We start from the raw sequence: 26,518 nt of genomic DNA, 5'->3' as shown, positions 1-26,518 counted from the left end.
TTTAAAAAGGCAACAAAAAAGTACCTGTTATACATTTTATACACTGAAGGATTACTTAGATAAAACAGAATAGGGGTTTGGTAAAAAAAATATTATACAAATAAATAATAATAATGATTATAAAACATCCAAATTCCACATAAAACCTTCACACTATGTTTTTTACTTGTTTTTTCTTTTCTAGAAAAACTTACCCCCAAGCAATGCATTGCACAATACTAACTCCTCTTCCTCTCCCTGAGCTCAACATCTCACTCATTATAGAGGGAAGCTGACTCAGTTTTTCAGGATAGCAAATGGGAAGTTGTAGTACAGAAAACGGCCCAGACATGTGTGTACAGTGTGTGCAGCGACTGATAGTGAAACATGGGTGAACAGTGTGGTATTACATTATTTAATAAGTTATGTGTAAAAAAAGTATTGTATACCAGGAGTAAATCTAATGATCATCTCTAGCTAGAAATCTGTAAATGTATGTGTATACGAATTAGCTTATTTTAAATTGGTCTAATCTTGTCAATGCTTTGACATGTCCTATATCCTTGTGAAAAGAGATCTACAGATGAATACTGCTACTACTACTACTATGACCACCATTTCGAGTGCACAAATGGGTTCCCATTTACAAATTCATATTCAGATAGCAGTAAAGTGTAAGGACTGTAGATTTGAGTGTTACATTCTTCATGCATACACAGTGGTTTAGAAAGCACTGTGAAAAGCTGTAGATTTGAAAGTGCACAAAATATTACTGGTGGCACTAAATGTGTAATCTCATCCCCTGCTGTCCATGTAGAAACTACAACTCTGTCAAGCTGGGCCAATAATGAGTTGCCCTGCAAAACAGGTGCATACCGTTCTGAGTTCACGTGAGGTGTCCTTGTTCCACTCCCATAGTTCTGCTACAGAATGTCCAAAAGAAGTTATGTAAGGCAAAAGAAATTTTTTTTCAGAGAGTGGGTTTACACTGTTTATAATCTGTAGCAAACCAAATAATTGTTAACTATATGTGTTTCAAGCAAGGCCAGCAGCCTTCATCGGTGAAGCAGCATGAGACTGGCAATTACAGATATAGTTTTTCTGTTGTCTTCATTGTTTAGTTCTTAAATTATTTCTGTGTTTCTGTATGTTTGCATAGTTTAATTCACAAATTCATTGCGTATTTGTATTTGAGTGGTATGATATTGTGTTTTAGTAATGGTAAAATGTAAAATCGCGCCGTCTGTAATGCAATAGACTTTTTTTGTTTAGGATGGCCAGCAACCGTTAACTGCAGCTCAGTCAGCTGCCATCCTCCGTTGGTGACGCTCCAGGAGATTGCAGGTCACATATTTATCCTTTTATCTTTGTTTCATAGTTTAATTCTTAAGTTGGTAGGGTGGATAGGGTGTGTACATGCTGTGTCCGAATTCAGGAGGAGCTGACTGCAGTTCGTGAGCAGCTGAAGATGTTTATGGTCATGGTCAGCCTCATTGTGCCACGGTGGCAGTGAATTTAGCGCATCACATGGGATACCTCGGGTGTTGCTTGTTTCGTTCATAGGCTCTACTGCCGAGGCACCTTGCAGCATACTCGTTGCAGGACATCGCCACCCACAGCAGTCTGTTCACGGGCTGTAATACATTCACGTCGCTTGAGGCAGAAAGTCAATGTGGAGGCTAACTGTCTGGCCTCACCCATTCACCTCCTTCAGCAGCGTCCGAGTAGATACACAGTTACCGGGATTTCAGATGTTAGGCCTGCAATTTCTGGCTCACGTTAGCACCACTGACGTCTGTTTCTTGGGCTCTGAGGCCATCATCAGTTTATATGGCATCTGGCGGAAATGATGAAGGCTGCTGGTCTCACACATGGGATGCAAATAGAGTTCATTATTTGCAGCATTATTGATATCACTGATAAGGGTTGTTTGGTTTGGAGCTGATTGCAGGGTCTCAACCACCAATGATTCTGTGATGCTCTTGGCCACGGATTTCTAGGCCTACTTTATGGGGGTGAAGCATTGTAGGATTCCCTTTTGTAAGTCTGGAGTGCACCACATAAAGAACGCAGCTACTCAGGTAACAGAGTACTTGTGGGGTACACTTGGTTTTTTTTTTTTTTTTTTTTTAGCCTAGGTAGTAGTTTGAGAGCCTCTGACGAACAATCGCCAGGAGATAAACATAGAACGAAATCAGATCACGTTTGAGCAGAGACATGCTGACTGTCAAAATTTGAACAGTAAATTGTCGAAGTATTCATAATAAAGTTCCTGAACTTACTGACCTTCAGGAAAGTGCTTGCACTCAAATTATTTTTGGAACCGAGAACTGGCTGCAACCAGAAGTAGAAAGCTTAGAAATATTTAGCGAGGCATGGAACATGTATCGAAAAGACAGACTGGACACCATAGGAGGGGGAACGTTTGCTGCTCTCGACAAAACTACTGTGTCTATAACGGTCGAAGTTGAGTCTGACTGTAAAATTATCTGGAGAGGACTAGTAGGCCTGGGTGAGCTCAAGTTAATTATTGGATGTTTTCACCAACCTCGCGATTCCATGATAACAGTTGTACAATCATTCAAGGAAAGTTTATGCTCAGCAATGCGGAAATATCCAAATCATGCATTATTAGATGGATGTGACTTCAGTATACCCAGTACAGAATGGGACGTCTATGGAATTACTGCAGGTGGTATGGACACTCTCGTGAAGTACAATTGAGCATTTTTTCGAAAACTGCTTTTAACAACTAGTTAGACAATCCACACAATAGAAATATTTTATACCTTGCAACAGCCTTACCGATAGTGTCGGTATAGAGTCATGGATTAGTGATTATGATGTCATCATAGCGACGATGCTTACTAAAGTTAATAAATCCATCAAGAAGGCTAGGAGAGTATTTTAGCTCGAAAAAGTGGATAAACAGGTGTTAGCATCCCACTTACACAATAAATGGACACCATTTAGTTCCAATACTATGCACATAGAGAAATAATGGGAAAATCTTAAATTGATTGTAAATCGCGCTCTGGAGTTATGTGTTCCAAGTAAGTGGATTAAGGATGGAAAAGACCCTCCATGTTTAATATTCAAATTCGGAAAGCACTGCAGCACACCGTAATATATGCACCCTTCCAATAACATGTTTTAAATAATAACTATATAGTTTTTAAATCGCAATGAATGTGCTCTAAGTTGCTAATAAAAAAGTCACGTTATAGCCTGAAACTTTTAAAACCAATACAAAGAAATAAACTAAACTCACGAGTCAGCAAAGTTTATGTCTGTATTTGAGATGGTTATCAAAAAATGGTTCAAATGGCTCTGAGCGCTATGGGACTTAACATCTGTGGTCATCAGTCCCCTAGAACTACCTAAACCTAACTAACCTAAGGACATCACACACACCCATCCCCAAGGCAGGATTCGAACCTGCGACCATAGTGGTCACGCGGTTCCAGACTGAACGGCCTAGAACCGCACGGCCACTCTGGCCGGCCGAGATGGTCATCAGTTAGGAGGTCAGCTTCGATGTGAAGAATGGACAAGGTGTTCAGTCTTTCCTCAGTCAAGGAAGAACGCAGGTATGATTTCACCCTATTAAGAGCCGAAAGCAAGAGTTCTGCTGAACAATTTGCAAGTACTGTACATAAAAACATTCCAAGACCACGTTAGCATTCGGAAACATGGACTGTAACAGATCCTTCCGCAGAAATTTACTGATTTCGACCGGTACATTACTAATCTCACAAAATTTCGAAATTGCTGCGGAATGTATACATTCACTTTGGAAGGAAGGTTCTAAATTAGTTTCATATGACGCTTGGAGTTTTGCTGTGCTTTCAGAAATAACGTCTGGTGAACTATTCTTGAGATCACTGTAAACTATGAAGAAGTCTAACAGCGTTTTATACATTTCCTTCATCCTCACCAGTTAGTACAAGTTGTCGAGTATTGGTAAAAATGTTTCGACTCTAAATTTCTCCCTGACATTCAGAAGAGGTGCCTCAGTGCGCACTTCCTCATCAACATGAAGTTAACGTTTTCCTCGATTTTATATTTACACCATTAAATCTCTGGAATATGTCCTTCCAAATTTTCATCAGATTTAGTAAAGCGGAAGCCTCATTTCCCACAAGTGGTTTCTAACAGGTGTTGGCAAAATGAGAGAGGCACTGATAACACTCTCCGAATTTTCGTTTAGATTTACCCACGCTTCCTCTCTTGTTGACCAATGTGTCTTTGATAAACTTGTAATTGTCTTGCTTCATCGTTTCATGAAAGAAAGAAGTTGACTCCAGGGTTTCGTAAACCCAGAAAAAAATTAAAAATGTTTTGCACTAAATTGAAAAATGAACATGTTTGCTGACAACTAATGCCGACTAAACCCAAAGAATGTGCTGCACAAGGCACATTATGCACTTCCGGATTTCGTTATTTAATGTGTGACTCCAGACCAGTGTAGGCTCCTGACAAAGTGCTTGATTTGTCGTATGACTGACCTCTACAGTCAGTAATATGGATGGAAGTTGTAGACAGGACTTTCAGTTGGCCTAAGTTAGGTTTTCAAACTCGTGTCCTGGATCTGGTAAAAACAGAAGGAAACGTTCAACGTGCTCACCATTCTCATTCACATATCTTAATACGAAAGATAATTGATCAGTAAATGGAATGTCCACAGTAGAAATTACTATCATAGAGAAATATTTGCCGTGTTTGATATCATTTATGATACTGCTTTTTATTCGTTCAGAAAGCATTATTTCATCACGGATTGTTGAAGCAGTGGAACCGGCAACATTTTTTGTGCAACATTTGTGTACTCTGTTAACCTTTTTTAGAACGTTACCTTCTCGAGCTCGCTTTTCCTGTGCTAGTTTCCGAAACGCCGTCCCACTTCATTTTGCACGTTTGTTTTTGTCACTCTTATTCATGTTAACGACACTTACAAAATCGCCAACCAATACCAACACAAAAGAAAACAAGTTCGTAAATAAAAGCATCAAAACTGCACCACCCAGGACATGAGCACAAAGCTTTTTACCTAAAATATGAGAGTCAACCAACACCAACACTAAAGAAAATAAGTTTGTAAATAAAAAGAATGCTGTTCAGTATCATACCACACAGCAATCGACCACATTGCTTTTTACTTTAAACACAATAGAGATCAACTGACTAGCTTGGATTACTTCACTGAAATGCGCTATGAAATAAAATTGTTAAGTACAGAACGACAACGCGGAATTATTTAATTTCATTGTCGCCTCTTTCACTGTTCTCAATGAAGAGAATTTAAGTCGACAACATTCTCGGAATAATGAAGTTTCAAAACTTGCATTGTCGATTGTCAACCTGATAGCTTACCTTAGAATATTATTGAACAATTTCATGAAAACAATTCAGGCGGAAACTGAGTGTTTGAATTTCCATTCAGCCTCCAAGTAAATTAATAATATTTCAGAACTTGTTTTGTCGATTGTCGTTCTTACAGCTTGTTCACACAACCAAGCTATTTCACAATATTAATAATTTTTGTAATTCGTAAGTGTAGTTATTTTAAAACGTAAAGTATTTAAAAAATACAGCATAAAATATACCGCCCTCTAAAGCTACCACTCCTATGCCCGTGCTTAGTAGACCTATATGTGAATCCGCCTCTGATCATACTGACAATTATTGAGTTGTGTGAAAAAAACTAAATTATTTACAAACTACGGCGTGCACACACTTTATTCAACAAGTAAACGTCACCTTAGATATTAGAATTTAGGTTATGACATGTTAAATATGCCTGCCATCATTGGTACTGATGTGGCGCAGACAAATAGCGAATTTCTGCATGACTCGCTGAAGCGTCGAAACATCGATGCTGTCGATGACCTCCTAAATGGCTGTTTTCGGTTGAGCAATGGCTCTGGAGCTATTTCTGTACACCTTGTGTTTTATACACTCCTGGAAATTGAAATAAGAACACCGTGAATTCATTGTCCCAGGAAGGGGAAACTTTATTGACACATTCCTGGGGTCAGATACATCAGATGATCACACTGACAGAACCACAGGCACATAGACACAGGCAACAGAGCATGCACAATGTCGGCACTAGTACAGTGTATATCCACCTTTCGCAGCAATGCAGGCTGCTATTCTCCCATGGAGACGATCGTAGAGATGCTGGATGTAGTCCTGTGGAACGGCTTGCCATGCCATTTCCACCTGGCGCCTCAGTTGGACCAGCGTTCGTGCTGGACATGCAGACCGCGTGAGACGACGCTTCATCCAGTCCCAAACATGCTCAATGGGGGACAGATCCGGAGATCTTGCTGGCCAGGGTAGTTGACCTACACCTTCTAGAGCACGTTGGGTGGCACGGGATACATGCGGACGTGCATTGTCCTGTTGGAACAGCAAGTTCCCTTGCCGGTCTAGGAATGGTAGAACGATGGGTTCGATGACGGTTTGGATGTACCGTGCACTATTCAGTGTCCCCTCGACGATCACCAGAGGTGTACGGCCAGTGTAGGAGATCGCTCCCCACACCATGATGCCGGGTGTTGGCCCTGTGTGCCTCGGTCGTATGCAGTCCTGATTGTGGCGCTCACCTGCACGGCGCCAAACACGCATACGACCATCATTGGCACCAAGGCAGAAGCGACTCTCATCGCTGAAGACGACATGTCTCCATTCGTCCCTCCATTCACGCCTGTCGCGACACCACTGGAGGTGGGCTGCACGATGTTGGGGCGTGAGCGGAAGACGGCCTAACGGTGTGTGGGACCGTAGCCCAGCTTCATATAGACGGTTGCGAATGGTCCTCGCCGATACCCCAGGAGCAACAGTGTCCCTAATTTGCTGGGAAGTGACGGTGCGGTCCCCTACGGCACTGCGTAGGATCCTACGGTCTTGGCGTGCATCCGTGCGTCGCTGCAGTCCGGTCCCAGGTCGACGGGCACTTGCACCTTCCGCCGACCACTGGCGACAACATCAATGTACTGTGGAGACCTCACGCCCCACATGTTGAGCAATTCGGCGGTATGTCCACCCGGCCTCCCGCATGCCCACTATACGCCCTCGCTCAAAGTCCGTCAACTGCACATACGGTTCACGTCCACGCTGTCGCGGCATGCTACCAGTGTTAAAGACTGCGATGGAGCTCCGTATGCCACGGCAAACTGGCTGACACTGACGGCGGCGGTGCACAAATGCTGCGCAGCTAGCGCCATTCGATGGCCAACATCGCGGTTCCTGGTGTGTCCGCTGTGCCGTGCGTGTGATCATTGCTTGTACAGCCCTCTCGCAGTGTCCGGAGCAAGTATGGTGGGTCTGACACACTGGTGTCAATGTGTTCTTTTTTCCATTTCCAGGAGTGTATAAGCTATTCACATTTACAAAAGTCCAAAATTTTGTTGAAGAGTTCTTGTATTTTTTCACTATCTCATGTAAGGAATTCCTTCCCTTTTGATTCTCTGTATAAATCATTTCAGTGCACATAAGTTCCTAACAAGATATCACAGTGATCCTGGTGAATAAAAATTTGACTGAGTGAATGAAGTTGAGTGTGTAAATTGGGACATGGGACAATTATAATTTGACACATATGGTAATTCAGACGTAAATTTCTTTCAAGGTGATGTTATTTATAGTATTTGTGGTATAGACCTAATATATAAATCTTTAGAAAGTCACATGTCCACAGTATGATTAAACATTACTAAAGGATGAATAAATATTGTTATTAGTATTTTACTATGTACTGGGGTGTTATTATTAGAATTAGTATCTGCAGTTTTTGAAGGATTTTCTGTACAAATATCTAAATGACTCAATTTATAATGTATATTATTCCCTTTTCAGCAAGAAAAAGTTTCTTTGACAGTTGGTCATACATGTTAACAACAAAGAATAGAGTTACAGAGCTCTCATAGCATCCAAATCTATTGTTGGAATTATACATGATCAGTATAATGATGAATATATCATGTCATAACCTGGCCTAGCAAGCAAATACAAACATGTAAGAACCTAACTATAGACTTTAGTAATTTCAGTAGTGACCATGCAATGCAATTTATTACTTTGACTGTAATTTTTTGTGCTTGTATGTTTCTTATTTATTTCCTGTTTGCCTTCTGAATTTCCTGATGTTTCTGATTATTACCCCCTGTGGCTTTCTGAGTAGCTACTGGTGGAAGCAAGGCGTTTTATGGACCATGTTAGGCTTGATAAAAGTTTTGCAGTATTTTATTGATTTTTTACAGTTTCTGTCGATCTTGTATAAACTTGTTTTTCGTACATTAGCCTGTTAAAGTGATAGAGTACCAAATAGTCTGTGTCAGTAGATTACATTCTTGTATCTGAGATAATTTTAAAATTTACCACTTGGCTTTTATTTTTATTCACAGTATCAAATGGATAAATTGGGACAGTGAAAGTGTTTTGTTTTTTTGTTTTTTTAGTTTTAAGTCTTCAGTATATTGCACAAATTTTACTGCTCTTTAAAATGAGATAATCAAAAGTATACTATATACAAATATAAATAAATGTTGAAAAGTTCAAAAAGAAACAAAAGAAATATTGTTATCTTATTTATTAAGTGCTGTAAATTTTAAATATTTTCCACACATAACATGAAAAAATAAGTTTTTTAAAATGAACTCACTTCACTCTGCACTTTGGGACCTCTTCCATCAATGACCTTTGTAACACCTGGAAGATCAGATAACTGATTTTCTTGTAACTGATAACTGCTTCAGGTGGAGGGCCATCTAAACTTTGTTGCAGCTCAGAAAAATAGACATACATCATACCTTGGTCAGTTACAGAATGTGATCTTTTTATTTTCATACACCACAGCACACATAAAATTAGCTTATGTCTTCTTTAAAAACGAATAATCATTGTTACTAATTTTTTTTCAACTTCTTTCTTTGCTACATAGATACCATATTGTTTTGCAATTATTCTAACATCTGTCAAGTCAAGGGAAAACCTGACTCACTTGGAGTTACCAAGTTTTTCATTATACTATCTTCCTCATTAAAATTGAGAGAATTTTGGTTTTCAGCTTCCTTGGGTAGAAAATCTGCTGATGGTGATACCAGTCTCTGAATACTTATTAATGGCTTTTCTTACAGACAAAATGTTTGCCTTAACATCAGCCACAGCTTTTTCAAGATTCTTCCTTGTATATTATAGATAAGATTTACCATCGACTCTCTTGATAAACTCTACAGGCCTCTTGAAACAACAAAAGTTATTTTCTTGTAGGTACTTACAATAGTATTTTCTTGAAAATTTAATATTAAACCAACTATATCGAAAAGTAATTATAGCTAGTACTATCACATATGAGCCTAATGCGATGTAAATATGAGCCTAATGCGATGTAACCAAACTTATTAAACAAACCTAAAAAAACCTAATAATGATAATGACTCTAATGTAAGTTATAAACACTATGATATACAACTAATTAATTTTAATACAGTTTTATGTAAATACCAGTCTTTAGTTTAGTCTAATGTAATGTTTTGTGCAAACAACATGTCTCAAGCCATCCCAAGTTTATAGCTAACCTGAAAATCAAAATTATCAATACAAAATATGAGTTATTCTTTGTTTAGTGATAGTTAAGGGGTAGTGAGGTTATGGTTTGAAAATTAATCGTGTTTACATAATGAAATCTACTTCACTACAAGTGTTTTGGAAATTTTCTATATTTTTAAACTAGTAACTACATTGGTTATAAAGCATATTCTTTATTTTGAGAATATCAGCTAGACTATAACGTACAGTCGTACAGTGCTCAAGCTCTAAAACAGTGAAAAATAGTTACATCCACCCACAGTTATATTGTAACACAAAATAATACACTTCATCATCCCGCTGCCCCAAGTCAGTGCGTTTGATGTTATGATTAAATCTCGCCGCTGATAGCTAATTAAATATACCACGCACGCTGTAATGTACAATACATATATAATCCAGTGTAATAGTAGATTCTTGTAAACTTCATGCTGTGTCCTGGGTTACAGCAATTGTCAATACGGCTCAGAAAAGATACTATCCTCTAATTGTATTTGCAACAATAGTAGCATTCTGACCAGAGGTCTTATGTGAACACGACAAAAATTATTTAGGAGCAGGATAAACTGAACAATTGTTTTCTTTTATAAGTACTTGGCTCAAATTGCCAAGGAATTCACACTGGATTAACCGTTGCCGTATTATTAATGTGACACACATACACATTACTACTGACAGCGAATAAAAATAAAAATTCATCCCTATGCTGATGTAGGATTCGAACTCATGACCAGTGTCAATCTCAAGTTACGCTACCCAAGACTAAGGGGAGCAGCTGGAATACACAAGCTCAGGTGAATGATATACCAATCTGAGATGTATTTTGTCTACTAAATAAAACGAATATAGATAATAGAAAACAAATAAATAAGAAACGGAATGGTTAACAGAGGAAATCAACATTTACAGAACTTGCGATTGCTTTCACGCCGAATTAGTGCAGAAGTCAGGAACATAATATTCAGGCTGAATGAGCTGCGATATTGTAGTACACCTGGTCGTGGCAGGGGAAAATATGACCTTGACAGCCAGGCAGTAGAATTACCAATGTCAAACATTTTCTCAGAGCCATCCGGTAGTTGTGTATAATCAGCTGAGTAGAAAGCGACATCTATCACTTTGTATTGACTCCAGTATTCGTAAAAGTGTTCTGTTTCGTGGCGGGCATTGACGTTTTCCCTTCTAGTTCGATCACACAGTTCGTTTTCTGTTGCTGGGTGCTGTTAATAGCGTAGATTGCGCAACAAGGGTGCAACATTCACAGGCACGGCTTCGAAAGTGACAAGCCGATCCTGAAGTTTATGCAACGGAGCGTTGTATTATTGAGCATTTCGAAAGCTAAATTTTTTTGGGAAATAATGGCTGCTGTAACAAGTGACGTAATGTTCGTTTGTTTCATGATGAATACATACGTTTATATGTAATGAAGGTAAGGGTAGTATATGATAAAATCATACTTACGGAAGCCTATATTTTTAGGCAGAAGTATTAATTGATATTTGACGAGTCATTGGCTATTTTAAGCCGTTATAATTCCCTTTCAGCTATATTTTATAATCAAAGTCTGCAAATAATTGGTAAAATAAGTAGCTTTTTATATAATACCGGAATACTATTGATACTGTGTGTTTGGTTAGTTGATGCACATTAAATATCATTCCACTGCCGAAATTGGAGGGCAACATTCGTAGACCAATGCTTTACAATTACACATTAGCCTTCCCCAACAATTTAATTGTATCATTAGGCCCACTGTAATATCACCCCCGCCCCACCCCCTCCCCCTTAAAAATACCTTATTATTCACACTTTATATTACGCTAGAGTTATGCGGTATAAGTTTACAGTTAACTAAAAATGTAAACAGATTTATATATCCTTACTACAAGTGCTGCAGGGCTCTTTGCTAATCACTGAGGTTTGATTTTTTAAACATACACTACTGATTGTGTAGAACTGTGGTTTTTTTGCAGCAGTAATGGAGTACATGTTGGGATGATAACTTTACCACGGTTGAGTACCTGTCAGTGATGTAACATTTAATAGCAAAGTTGTTCACTAATGAGTTTCCCATTATGTTGTCAAAGTTTGTGTGCCATGCACCATGTTGATATAAATTACTTCTTTCATTGGCAACATAATAAGGTTTGTTTACTAACAGTTTTTGCTAAAGCATAACTTGACATCAGTTTATTGATTATTATGCTTCGTGTATTAAAACATTTTGTTGATATGGACTTTTCGTCCTCGAAGTTTGATTGAATATTTTGTAGTTTTGTACTGTAGGCATACAGTTAATGTCCATTACTTACAGTTATGTTATTTCTTTTAGCGTGACCAAAATCAATGAAGGAAATAAATACCACTTCAATCCTTTATCATACTTGTACTCTTTATTCAGATTTTTGTCCAGGTCATACAACTTATAACTTATTTATTGTCAACTACAGTACCTCATGTGCTTTGTGACACAGACATCATCAGATACAATGTGAAGACTGTGCTGAATGTGTAGTTTCAATTAACCATTTTACCACACATCTCGAAACAATGTTATGCCTAACCATAGGAATAAAACATGCACATCCTGCCGGTCAACTGTATACAGTGCTGAGGAATGCAACCCTTAAACTTTATAACATGAAGTTGTTGGTAGTATGTTATAAGCTGCCTTCATAGTCCACTGAAATTTATTCTACCGAAAGAACTCTAAATGTACTGGTATAACATTTACTGCTATCGTAGGACAGAATTTAATTCTGTACCCGATAGGTACACGGGCATTCAGTTGAAGTTTCTGATAATAAGTAGTGCCCTGTCTATAATTTAAAGAATTTTTTTTATAGACAAGATCACATTCAAAATAGTTTATTAACCAGTTTTGACATATTGTGTATTGCACAGTCCACACAGGTTTGTCAAAAATAAAATTACAAACAGGTTTGTCACAAGTAAAAATGTACATAGCTAAAATGCATATTGTGGAACTTAGCATGTCTACATATATAGCACTCTTCGATGCTAGTCAGTTGGTAAAATCCACTATATGTAGTAAAAGTGCACATTTATGCCAATGTTTTACAAACCTGTGTGGCAATTGTGTTGTGGTTGGTTTTGCCCTGTCTCTGTGCTTACTGCCGATTTCTCAAATGGGCACCTTAGTCAAGATCACTAGCTGTATGTTGTGACAGGAAATGGAAGATTTGCAGTCTTCTGTCATGTTTCTTCAGAAGTTAAGTGTGATTATTGATTACTGCAAATGTTGTGTGTGTATTGTAAAAAACATTTGGCTAACTAATAAAATGTCTACCAGTCATTATACGGATATGTATATATTGGTGCAGTAATTGTTGTCCTCACTATGTCAAAGGACTTTCTTTAGAGATAAAGTGAGAGTTTGTTGATTACAGTAACTTAACTGAAGTCATCAGTACTGCTTTGCCAACTTGCAAACTGTGCCCCCCCCCCCCCCCCCCTCCCTTGTAATGTAACCTAGAAGTTGGGTACACTTCAGATCAATCTGTCACCACCCTCTACATTCCAAATCCAGAATGGGTAACAGTATTATGAAAAAAATTGTTGCTGCTGCAGAAGTATGATGCCACATGCCACAACGTCATTATGCCTTGGATCAAATCAGTCATCCAGTATCAGTATGCAAATGAAATCTTTGATAACAGTTACTTAGTTAGTGCTAATTTTTTGATTTGTACTGTCTTTGATACCAACAGTTACTCTGTTTTTTTTTCTTTCTTTCTTTTTTCTTATTTTGGTTTTATACTTTAGTGACTTTGTGGCTATTATTTTACCTTTCATTTTGTTTCCACCTCCACCTGATACCCACTGTTAGCCTTTAAGGTTCAATATGTATTTATATTTACAGTAGGCAGCTGTAATGCCGTGGTTGCCAGTTTGCAATCCTGTTTGTGTTTCAGAACTTCTGATGACGTCATTGATTAAAGTCAACAGGTGGTGCCTGAGGCTCTCTCTCTCTCTCTCTCTCTCTCTCTCTCTCTCTCTCTCTCTCTCTCTCTCTCTCTCTCTCTCTCTCCCCCCCTCCCCCCTCTCTCTAATGAGGCAGGTAGTTGGCTTTTTGGTGAAATTTAAAAATGTGAAAGTAGTGTATTAAGGGTGTCTAAAGAGGGTCTGTAAGAACTGTCAGCTGGCATTAATGAAGAAGAAATGGATGTTGATTGGGAAGAAATAGTTTAGCCACCATGAGTTAGCAAGGCAGAAGACTCTGATAACATTCCTTCTGAATTTTTAAGTGTGCTGTGGGATGTGCCGATCAAATGATTATTCATGTTAGTGTGTAGAATCTATGAAACTGGAGATACACTATTGGAAGTTAAGAATAATTTCAGTCACACAAGTCCCAAGATATCAACAGTAGATAAATGCAAGAATTATTGCAAAATCAGCTTAACACCTTATACCTGAAAGTTCCTGTCAAGAATAATACACAGGAGAATGGAAAAGCAAATTGGTGATTTGTTAGATGACTAGTGGTTTTACTTTAGGAAGGTAAATGCACCAGAGAGGCAGTTCTGAGGTTGCGCTTGATAATGGAAAAACTGATAAACTTTCATTTTATTTTCTACTGCACTGATCAGTTTCTTCCGTCACAGCATCGTCGAGGCAAACTCCTGTGTTCAGGTGTTTCATAGAATGGTGGAGATAAGGAAGCTGCTCTTATTCCCACGTAATGAGATAATCTACAATTTTATAATCTCCATGTGGGTATTAGAATCAGCTCTGCCCACTGCTAGGCACTTCTCCAGGACCTTATCAGATTCATTGTGTCATTCTGTCATCTGTGCCATGAAGCCAAAGACAAGCCCTTATCTGTTCCTGTCAGATCTGTTTTGATGGACAGTACCTCATGACTTGGGAGATGTGAGGGTTAATTCCATATGGAAATGAGGCAAGGATCATACTGACTCTAACAATTATTGGACTGTAGCACTTACCAGTTATGTGTGTAGAACTTTCAAACTCATGGTCAACTGCTGCCTTGTTTGGCTCCTAAGGTCCAGAGATCATGTATGCAGTTCCCATCGCAGTTTCAGGCACTGCCGTTTCACTCATGACAACCTAGTGGAGGCAGTGATATGGGATGCCTTCTTACATAGTTGGTGTGTTTTTTGACCTCAAAAAAAGTATGAGACCACTTGAAGGTACAACATTCATTGCTAACTTCATGAATGGGGACTATGTTGATGGCTGTCACTTCTTATCCAGTCATTTTGCAAGGAATTGCGCTTTCAATATCGTGTTGGAGATGCCTTGTCTGATTGCTGTGTTAAGGGGTCGACGGAACCGTCAGATTCCACCTGTTGGTTTTGACCCGTGACATAAGACTGTTGTGGTGTGTGATGTCACGACGGGCGAAGTTTAGTCCGTGAGTGTCGTGTGTTTGTAGGTATCATGTTCATGCGGTCGGTGGTCCTCTCTGGTGGTGTGTTTGCGGGGTTTCGTGTTACATGGTGGCGTGGGTTTAGTTTGAGCTTGTGGCGTGTTTGTAGATGTCATTTTGCTGTGGTCTGTGCTGCTCTCTGGTGGCGTTCGTGGGTTGCGAGTTGTTTGTAGTATTGGGTTCATTTAAGTGGTAGAAATTGACTGGTTTTGTCATGGTGCTGACTGTGTGTCTAGTGAAATATTTTGCAGTGAGTTGAAGGTGTAGTTTTTTTTTTTTTATGCCTAAGTTACTGTAGTGTTGTTTTTGGTTCGCTGTGTGTGAATTTTGTATATTACTGTTGTTATGTCTTTGTTTGGTCTGGATATGACCCGGAAGACTAATAGTTTTCAGTTATGGGGGCGTATGGCGAGACTCCCTTGTCGCGTATAAAGTTCCTGCAACTTTTCAATGTTTTGGCTGAATTCATGTGGTGTTCATTGTGTGGAGAACCTATGGGGCTTACCAAAGTTCGGAATAACGTATGGCGCTCCATACATTGAGGTTCCTGGTTCGAGAACTCTAGGTTGGGCAGGCGTGAGATTGTGTTGATGAGTTATCATTTTTGTTATCAATCCTCTCGCAGTTTCTGTGCGTATGAGGTGGTCGTTAGTGAGCGAACAGTGCTTGACTGGTATTCTTTTTGTCGTGAGGTTTGTTCTTGAATATATTAAATACAGGGGGAAGTTGAGTGGAACTGCCGTAGTTGTGGAGATTAATGAGTCGAGTTTGGGAGGAGAAAGTATGGGAGGGGTAGCCTGTGGTTGGTATATGGGTGTGGGGGGCTGGGTTTTTAGGGTTGTTGGGCATTGTACAAAAAGGGAGTTAGTGGGTTTGATTCAGGAATATGTAGAAGAGGGCAGTACTGTAATTTGGGGTGTGTGTGTGTGTGTGTGTGTGTGAGATCTGAAAGACCTGTGGACAGATGGCTTCAAATCATTGAATATTTTAAAATGTCTCAGTGGAAAGATGTGAGGAGCTGACAGGTCCCACCTCCTGCAGTTTTACAAGGCATTCGTCGAATCACAGATTATGGGAGGGTTGTTTATAAATCAGCCTGTATTTTGTACTTAAAGATGTTACAGTGTCCACCATGAAGGTATTCAGATATCGACTGGAGCATTTTGAACCATCCTAGTTAACTGTCTGTGTGCAGAGGCTGGTGAACTGCCATGCTAGATTTGGTGGGGAGGCCCTGAAAATCTCAGTATTACCTTGGTCTTAGGTATTTAGTGTGAAGGTCCATCCCAACAGTGAGTGGTTGTTCAGGAATCGGCCCCATGTGACCAAGCCATTTGGGATACTTGCTACTGACTATCCCAGGGATCTGGATACATCATACTTGCAAATACACAGCTGTGGATGGAACAAACTGTTGCCACGGCGTCTTCAGAAGCTCAGATTGGTTTTAAGCTTTACGCGGGACAAGAAAACTTGTACTCGAGAGTTACAAAATGTAGTTTCTAACTCTTTTTATCCTTCAATTTTAAGTTTATACAGATGGATCCTGGCAAGTGAATACCCTCGGTTGTTCGGCTGTTTTCCCTGACAGGGTTTTCAAGGTTATATGATATTATGACACCCCTGGATTGAATTCACAGGCATCACAGTGTAAGGTGTCTCATCAGTTCTGACTCGCTCATTGAACTACAAGCAGTCCACCAAATATATTCCACAAACAATCTGATCCAGCTCATCTATGACTTCTTAAGTGGCTCCAACACCATGACGAGGTGGCAATCCTTTGCTGGGTACTGGCCATATCAGGATACAGAGAAACAACATAGCCGATAAAGCAGCTAGAGAACATGTCGGGTCAGTGTTGTATGTCGATGTGCTGTCCCTTTGTACACTATCATTTCATTATATCTGACAGACAAATCGTGTCAGTGGGATATTGAATGGTTGGAGGTGGCAGAAAACAAACTGCGGCCTTTCAGATCGACCGTACTGGCATGGTGAAATTCATGCCAACTGTTCTGATGGAAGGCAGTTTTACTCACCAGACTACGTGTAGGATATAGCCCTTTAGCACATGGTTTTCTCCTCTGGTGGGCGGATCCATTGTGGTGTGCCACTTTCGGTTCAGCGTGTTTTGCCTATGTGCATCTTGTATACTGACAGCAGGGCAGCCCACAGTTTGGCTGGAGATATGCCCACCATACTGGCTGATATTGATACCAGTGTGAACTCTTGGGCCTCACCTCTAAAGTGCTGGGGAAGGGAAGTGGACTTAAATATGAAGTGCACCATATTTAGGAACAGCCTTTGCTCACCCCCCCCCCCCCCCTCCTCCCCCCACTCGCCTCCCCACCCGTCCAGAATCTGAGGTTGACATCTCGTCAGGGTACAGATGACCATGCTGTTTAGTGACACAGGTCCAAAATCTTGAGAAACTGTTTGACAATATGAAATTGTGCAAGATATTTGAAATTCCCTGAAAAATACGTATAAGCTATTAGGAAAGACAGGTAGATTACGGTACATGCAATTACCAAGAGGGAAAAATAAAAAGATGGACCAAGAGAGAAGTGCTCTGATTTTAAAAATCCTACTGAACTTGTGCATCAAAGAAGCAGCGATGAAAATAGTGGAATAGGCTGGGGATTAGAATTGAGAGTTAAAATATATAAATTATTTGTTGCTGATGCTCTCAGTGAAACTGAGAATAAATTACAGTACCTCTTGAATGAAGTGAGCATTCTTAAGAGTTCAGAATATGGACTGAGAGTAAAACAGAGAAAGACATAGGTAATGAGGTGTAGCAGAAATGAGGTTAGTGACTAACTTAACATCAAAATTGGGAACCACATAGTGAACAAAGTGAAGGAATTCTGCGACTTTGGAAGCAAAGTAATACATCACAGATGAAGAAAAGACAGATAAACGAAATAGAGTAGCACAGAGAAATCCTAGAGAAAAGAAATCTGCTAGTCTAAGACATAGGCCTTAATCATAGGAAAACATTTTGAAAAAGCATGCCTGGACACTACATTGTATAGCAGTGAATCATAAATTGTGGGAAAACTGGAAAAAGAAGAGAATCAAAGTGTTTGACATGTGGTGTTACAGAAGAATGTTGAAATTGCGTGAATCTAACAAGAAATGAAGCGGTGCTCTACAGAATCAATGAGGGACAATATTGCATAGCATGTGTTGTATTTCTACCTGTTTGATGCAATGTTGATTATTATTCAGTAGACACTGGCTGTGTGTGAAGCAGTAGAGATATGTATTTTACCTGTGACTGAGCTTGTGGCATCATTCCATTTCTTACCCCCAGTTTGACAGTCTGGATTTTGTAAGAGTTGGCCAATTCCATTTGTGACACATTGATATTTTGGTCATAGGAGACCACATTTTTAGGTTTTGTGATTTGTGCTATTTTTACATTTATGAATATTCAAAACAAGTTACCAGTCTTCACACCACTTTCAAATCTTAAGATCTGATTGAATATTTGTACAATGTTTCTCTGATAGTACATCATTTAACTAATTACATCATTGGTGAAAGGTCTGAGGGCACCATTGATGGTGTCTGTCAGATAATTCATACACAACACTTAACACAAGAAATACCAACACACTTTACCTGAATTTACTGGTGCATCTTACTATAGCTTTTGATCCAAGATTTGATGCTGTCTCTTTCCTACCAAGAAACCCTCAATGCAGTCACAAATTTCGTTAGCATTTTTTCACAATGGCAGTGGACCTGTCAGTTGGATATTGAAGGTATGCCTCATGCAGCACAAGAAGCTCCAAATTGTCTCTGACTGTTTTCAGACAGCATTTTTCACCGCACTATATTGTAGTTCTCTTTTTATATATCTAATTTTATCCATTTCATACTGAAATTATTTTTGTTTGCCTACCCCATATTAAAATGTCAAGAGCTAGACTGCATATCTCATTCCCTTTAGAAGAATTTTATTGGTCTTATACTCCCAGGATCGAGGGATTGGCAACCCTGTAGTCAGTCAGTCCACTCGAATAAAATTAAGAACGTCTGAAGCTATAATGCAAAATGTTGGGCTACCTTGTAATTAACATTTCTTAATGTTTTGACACATTCTATCATGTTAAGAGTCTGCTCGCTTCCCACTGTAAACCAACTTTTCTTTCTGTAAGATTAATATTCAGTAATAACTTTCCCTCTTTAAGTCTATGTTCAGTGTGTTGTTGTTGTTATATACACATTTATTGGAAACTAATCCATAATAGAAGGTGCATTGAAATGAAACCCGGTCACTAGTGTAAAGTAATTTTAACAATTTTACTAACCCAAAAATGTAGTTATACACAGTACACATACTCAAAAATAGCTGACAAAACTGTTGGCACATTTATCCCATTGCGACACTAGCCGCTCTATTTCATCCTTGAAGAAGCTAGTAGGCTGCTGTTGGATCCAGGCCTGGACCCTGTCACACACTTTGTTTTCCGTTTCAAATCAATGTCTGTGAATAGCTTGTTTCGTAGGTTCAAACACAAGAGTCACACGGTGAAAGGTCTGGATTGTATTGTGGACGTTCCAGTGTTTCCACTACTTGCTCTGACTCTTGCTTTCCAGTTCAAAATGATGACACCGTGTTTTGTCAGCTTTGACAATATTCGACAGAAAGCCATATTCCTCCTCATGATAACTTTGCAGATGACTCAAAGACAGCACCATTCGAGTATTGCACTGTTTGGCGGTCAGTTGGTGGGGAACCCAGTGCTCACAAATTTTTCGAAAGTTGATACATTATGGTGTGGGCGGTGCCCTCGTTAATACGCAATGACAAATGGATCTCGTCAACGGCTACTCTGCAGCTGTCCAAGACTAAAGCATTCACTTCCGCAACCATTTCCAGTGTGATGACACGATGAGCCTGTCCAGGACGAGCATCATCATCCAGTGACTCTCACCCCTCAGCGAATCGTTTGTGCCATTCCCTAACACTTGAACGACTCGGACTGTACTCACCGTACACGGCCTCGTTCTGTCGATACATTTAACAGCCTCCGATCATCTGACCATAACACCAGCTATATCACAAACATACTTAATGTAGAATGAATGTGGTTAATTTCCCTTTTATATTACTGTTGCAGTGCTGTAAACATAAAATGGATAGCTTAAATTAGTAAAAAAATATAGTTTAAATGTGTTAGGAATGTGTATTGTAAGTATGAATTGCAGAGCAGTGTTTTCTTCTGTTTCAGGCAAATCTCTTTCCTATTATGGCTGCCTAAATAAAAGTGGTGTATTTTGCCCCCTGCACCAGGGGGCACGAGTGCCTAAACACCAAGAAGTGCAAAGTGAAAAACACAACTTAATAAAAAGACTGAAGATTAATCACTGTGATTTGTATCGGAGTATTAATCTTGCTGCCGCCAATTACTATACTCCGTGCATGGCCAATCTAGTCAAGAGCTTCCCATTAAAAGTGCAATGTGAAAGGCTGTTTCAAAGCCATATGGTGCTGAATACAAATGTATATAGTTGAGGTTTTGTTAGTGTGTGAATGTGCAATAAAGTTGTACAGCAAATGATTATATTTTTGTAAACAGAAGAGACAGATGTTTGTTTGAATGAGCAAGTAATACAACATTTTATTTATTCTTGAAAAATAAGCTTCCTGTCATTAACATTTCTTTTTTTGTGGAAGTGTTACTCTTGCAAGTAAAAATATCATTATATTTGTTTGCAATAAATGTGTGGATATACATAAGCTACGTGTTGTCTTGAAAACGTAAAAGAGGAAGCAGGGTCTGTTGGAGGTTTCTTTAAAAGATAGCTGCAGTTCCACAATTACCTCTGTCACAATGAATAGATGTGCTTCAGAACGTGAGTGTCATGAACATTGTCGTTCACAACAACATGGAATGGAAATCTGCAGTGTTGTTACCCGTCGTCAATTAGGAGATGAATTATTGGCGGGATATCTTCAGTGGCTATGCTGCAGTTGTGGTCAAGTCAGCGACTACTTGGATCGCACTGCTCTACATATGGCAGCATCCTGTGGCCGATATAATCTAGCAAGATGGCTATTGCAACATGCCGGTGCAAATGTGAATGTTCGTGATCTGGAGTCTGGCTATACTCCCCTTCATCGAAGTATCTTCTATGGTCAACTGCATATTGCAAGCTTGCTTATACAGGTATGTATAGCATCTGTAGTCTTCTATACTTATGTACACTGGTTATTAAAACCTATAGTGGCAGTAGTGCTGATTCATTCTTTGACCTATCGTTTGCATTTGGGTTTAGGAATATAGAAGCAAATAGCTAGTCAGATTCATGTTCAGTGTGTACCAATAACTTATTTGTGTGTGTGTGTGTGTGTGTGTGTGTGTGTGTGTGTGTGTGTGTGTGTGTGTGTGTGTGTGTGTGTGAATTAAGCACAAGCAAGGCATTATACTCTGAGTCATGCTGCGAAACACACCTCTATCACCTAATCATCTCAGCTCGAAGGACTTTAAATTGGATAAATACACTAACTGTAAGACAGGTCCTGCTTGACATATTAAGTCTCAAAAGTTGACAGCTTTGCTCGCATATAAACTGTTTCATTATGTTGGAACCAGAGTAAGTTAAATTCCTGGAAGCTGATTATCATAGTTCTTGTTGTTGTGGTCTTCAGTCCTGAGACTGGTTTGATGCAGCTCTCCATGCTACTCTATCCTGTGCAAGCTTCTTCATCTCCCAGTACCTACTGCAACCTACATCCTTCTGAATCTGCTTAGTGTACTCATCTCTCGGTCTCCCTCTACGATTTTTACCCTCCACACTGCCCTCCAATGCTAAATTTGTGATCCCTTGATGCCTCAAAACATGTCCTACCAACTGATCCCTTCTTCTAGTCAAGTTGTGCCACAAACTTCTCTTCTCCCCAATCCTATTCAATACCTCCTCACTAGTTACGTGATCTATCCACCTTATCTTCAGTATTCTTCTGTAGCACCACATTTCGAAAGCTTCTATTCTCTTCTTGTCCAAACTAGTTATCGTCCATGTTTCACTTCCATACATGGCTACACTCCAAACAAATATTTTCAGAAATGACTTCCTGACACTTAAATCTATATTCGATGTTAACAAATTTCTCTTCTTCAGAAACGCTTTCCTTGCCATTGCCAGTCTACATTTTATATCCTCTCTACTTCGACCATCATCAGTTATTTTACTTCCTAAATAGCAAAACTCCTTTCCTACTTTAAGTGTCTCATTTCCTAATCTAATTCCCTCAGCATCACCCGATTTAATTGGACTACATTCCATTATCCTCGTTTTGCTTTTGTTGATGTTCATCTTATATCCTCCTTTCAAGACACTGTCCATTCCGTTCAACTGCTCTTCCAAGTCCTTTGCCGTCTCTGACAGAATTACAATGTCATCGGCGAACCTCAAAGTTTTTACTTCGTCTCCATGAATTTTAATACCTACTCCAAATTTTTCTTTTGTTTCCTTCACTGCTTGCTCAATATACAGATTGAATAACATCGGGGAGAGGCTACAACCCTGTTTCACTCCTTTCCCAACCACTGCTTCCCTTTCATGTCCCTCGACTCTTATGACTGCCATCTGGTTTCTGTACAAACTATAAATAGCCTTTCGCTCCCTGTATTTTACCCCTGCCACCTTTAGAATTTGAAAAAGAGTATTCCAGTCAACATTGTCAAAAGCTTTCTCTAAGTCTACAAATGCTAGAAACGTAGGTTTGCCTTTTCTTAATCTTTCTTCTAAGATAAGTCGTAAGGTCAGTATTGCCTCACGTGTTCCAACATTTCGACGGAATCCAAACTGATCCTCCCCGAGGTCCGCATCTACCAGTTTTTCCATTCGTCTGTAAAGAATTCGCGTTAGTATTTTGCAGCTGTGACTTATTAAACTGATAGTTCGGTAATTTTCACATCTGTCAGCACCTGCTTTCTTTGGGATTCCCAAATGCTAACTAAATAACCTTAGTTAGTTGTAACACTAAGTGCAAGTGAGTTCACATAATTCCAAATGTGACTGTAGCAATTCTTAAAATGACCAGTGAGTGTAAAATAGGCCACATCTGTAAACATAACATTTTTGTTGAAAAGCCCAATGCACATTTCAGCTACAAAATGGATGGTGCTGTTGCCTGCACCTGCTGAAGTTGTTAAACCCGTGAACATAGTCTTGAATTATCTACTTAGTATTAATTCGATAGAAACTGAAAATACCAAGTATACTTGGGCAGAGTGGACCTTTAAAGAAAATAAATTTAGCTTATCTGTTTCAGTGCTGGTAGTTAAGTGTCCAGCCACTAGAGATCATCCAGTCCTCCATTTGTAATCTGGCTGTTGACAAAATGCATGCTTTCAGCCTCTGTTATGTACAGTTTTTTTAGGCGATGGTTCTGAATAAGAATGGCTGTAGTGATCTTGAATTTGACCGTGAATTTAGTGGCTCAGAAAGTGAAGAATAATCTGATGTTACTTAGTTGTAGACAGAAAGTTAATGGCATTCATCAAATGACAGATAAATGCTTACATGTAGTACATTATAAATGTGTGCTGTGCTCCAGCCACCTCCTCAAAGATTTTTATTTACAGGAAACTGTTGTGAAATAAATGACTGGACTTCATATCTACAAAGGAAGTGAATAATAACAAAGTTTCAGAATACTTTAGTCAAAGCCTAGTGCATGAATATAAGTAAAGCAGCAATCAATCATAAGATTGTTTTGGACACCACAAACTTTGCTATGCTTGGTTACGTTGGAGGTGGTATGCCACTATCTTCCTCTATCTTTTAAACTGACTTGTCCAGCCAGTTATAGGGGTACACACAGTTCAACATGGATTATGAACCATGACATAACACAGCATTCTTCACGTCAGTGAACATTGCTAGAGGTGAAAGAAGTTGCAAGTGACAGACAAAAATCCTTTGCTTGACCTGGGGATGAACCCAAGGTCTTTGAAGTTGTATTTGGCACTTTACCACTGACAAGAGAACATTCCCAAGTGTCAATTGTGTAAAAGGCCAAAATAATGCAGTACTTATTCTTTCTTTCTTTCTTTATTTATTTTTTGTTGTGCCCGATATCACTTTTGAGGGGTAAAACACACCAAAAGATAATTGGGCATGTTAGGTTTGGAGGGAATATCTTTTAAACGATGATATGTAAAAATGTTTCTCATGTAAAACTTCATATGTAATCAGCATCCTTGAAAACTCTATAGGCCTAATCGTATTTTATTATAATTTCAAATTTTGCAATATACACCATCACCATTAAATAATTTTGAAAAGTGAAAACTTTTGTTACAACATAAATTAAAGCAACTTTCAAGTTGTGTACATCTGTGTGTAATATAGATAGTTTCTGAAATACCGTTTCCGAAAAGTAAGCTGTACACATTGTGCTGTCAGGGTATTTTGAGCATATCTAATTAAAGTATCTAAACATTCATTATTAATCTATGTTATTTATTTTACTTATGTGTTTTATGTTTTAAATCGCTTTTTGAAGTTGTACAGTTTTCCTGCTTACGTGTATTTTGTTTGAAATAATGATAATCTGCAAATAAATGTTTAGACATAACATTTTCTTACACCATGCTCATAAAATTAACAAATTTTCTGCACATAATATACACAACAGAGAATACAAAATGAAGCAAAATTCAGCAGGATTTGATATTGTCGTGGGTGTTCATCTAAATGCCCCGATTTGTATTGGGCAAATTGCAGTACATCAGTAAGTTTTGGCAAAGAGAATTGATTATGTTCTACTGACTGAAGCTTTTATATTGTTCCTAAAGGAGAGATTGACATCAAAATCGTTCAACAGAACTAGATCTAAAAATCTCGCAAGGTTATTCCAGCATCAAAAGCTATGTACATACCATGTCTGTACCTGTGTTGTCGAGTCCTTTCGAATCACCAGGTGAACTAGTTTCTTGTCCTCGGGTTTGACGGTAAAAATGGTTTTTTCACACTGATCACTTGCCTTTTCACAGTTTTAAAAGAAACTGATGGCGAGTTTGGATCTAGAACTCGAGAATCTCTTCTTGAAGCCCCAAATGTCCTTGTGACTGCATTGAAATCTAGCAAACAAACATCTGACTGGGTTGAAAGATATATGAAACATTTTTTCTTTCCCAGTGAGGGAGAAAAATCTGTGTTATTGTCAGTTTCTTAGGGTTGCCAATGTGAAAGAACCATATCGAGCATCATACCTGATAAGGAACTTTTTCATTTGGTGATCCCAAAGGACTCGACAGCACAGGTGTAGTTGTGAGATGTATATGGCTTTCAATGTTCGAAGAACCTGGTGAGAAGATTCTCATGTATAGATTTGTTGAATGATTTTGATGTCCATTTCCGCTTGAGAAATGACATAATTAATCTTCAGTCACCAGTACACAATCAGTTCATTTTGCCAAGGCTTACCAATTTTCTGAAATGTCCCTGATACAAATCAGGATATTTAGAGGGTCACCTGCAACATTTCGAAATCCTGCTGAAGTTTGTTTTACCTTGTGTTCTCCGTTGTGAGTATTATGTGAAGGAATTGTTCATTTTACATGTATGGTGTAAAAAAGATTATGTTTTAAGCATTTATTTATAGATTACCATTACTGCAATGATTTTGTGTTGTAATAAGGAGTTACTTATTATCAATTAACAAAATGCGCACATAAAAATGGAAAACTAAAAGTAAGTAAATGTAAAACAATAATTTAAAATATGAAACAAATGTAAGTAAAGCATGTAAAGAGACTAATAAAGAATGTGTAGATATTTTAATTAAGTATGTTCAAAATACTCAGGCAGCACATTGTGTAAGCCTATTTTCCAAAAATAGTATTTCAGAAAAAAGCTTCAGTGCACATGGAGTATGTTGCTTGAAAGCTTCTTTAATATATCTTTTAACAAAAGTTTTTATTTTTCAGAATTAATCAATGGTGGCAGGGTATTTTGCATTTTGAATTGTTGCAAAATTAGATTATTCAGTTTTAAAGAATGTGAATTACATATAAACTTTTATATGAGAAACATTTTTCTATATTATCATTTTGAAGATATTCCCACCAAACACAATATGCCAAATTACCATTTGGGGTGAGTTTCCAACTTCAGAGTGAAATTGGGCACAAAAAGAAAGGAAAAAAAAGTATTGCATTATTTTGCCCCTCTATACACCTGCCAGGTTTCATTAAAATTGTGTATTGGCACATAGGAATGTTCCCTTGTGAGCCACTAGCATACACTGGGTTTTTATTAATTGTGATAATCAGAAATTTGTGACCCATTATTCTGAGCTACAGAAGCTACCTATTTATGGCTATATGTAATATCTAGGATGGGGGAGGCAAACTTCCTGATAGCACCATGTAAAGGCCTGTTTTCAGGATTATGGTGAAGACCTCAGCGGCAATGAAAGCAGAGGAGGTGGACTTCAGCATGGTGGAGTTGGCAAAAGAGGCTGCATGTTGTCCAAAGCTAAAGTGGGAAGATGAC

General features: G+C 38.7%; 1 protein-coding gene across 1 annotated transcript in view; it reads left to right on the top strand.

Moving 5' to 3' along the window:
• Positions 1–9,792: 9,792 nt before the first annotated feature.
• The window catches only part of LOC126336900 (inhibitor of Bruton tyrosine kinase), a 113,828-nt gene continuing 97,102 nt past the window's right edge, over positions 9,793–26,518 (top strand). The window contains exons 1-2 of the mRNA XM_050001026.1: positions 9,793–11,002; positions 20,239–21,177. Coding sequence (XP_049856983.1) covers positions 20,842–21,177 — 336 coding nt within the window. The 5' untranslated portion in view covers positions 9,793–11,002; positions 20,239–20,841. The remainder of the gene's footprint in view (positions 11,003–20,238; positions 21,178–26,518) is intronic.

The sequence above is a fragment of the Schistocerca gregaria genome, chromosome 2 (assembly GCF_023897955.1).
Source record: "Schistocerca gregaria isolate iqSchGreg1 chromosome 2, iqSchGreg1.2, whole genome shotgun sequence".
NCBI lineage: Eukaryota > Metazoa > Arthropoda > Insecta > Orthoptera > Acrididae > Schistocerca > Schistocerca gregaria.
The sequence above is the reverse complement of the archived record's forward strand: the minus strand, read 5'-3'. Positions and strand labels throughout refer to the sequence as shown.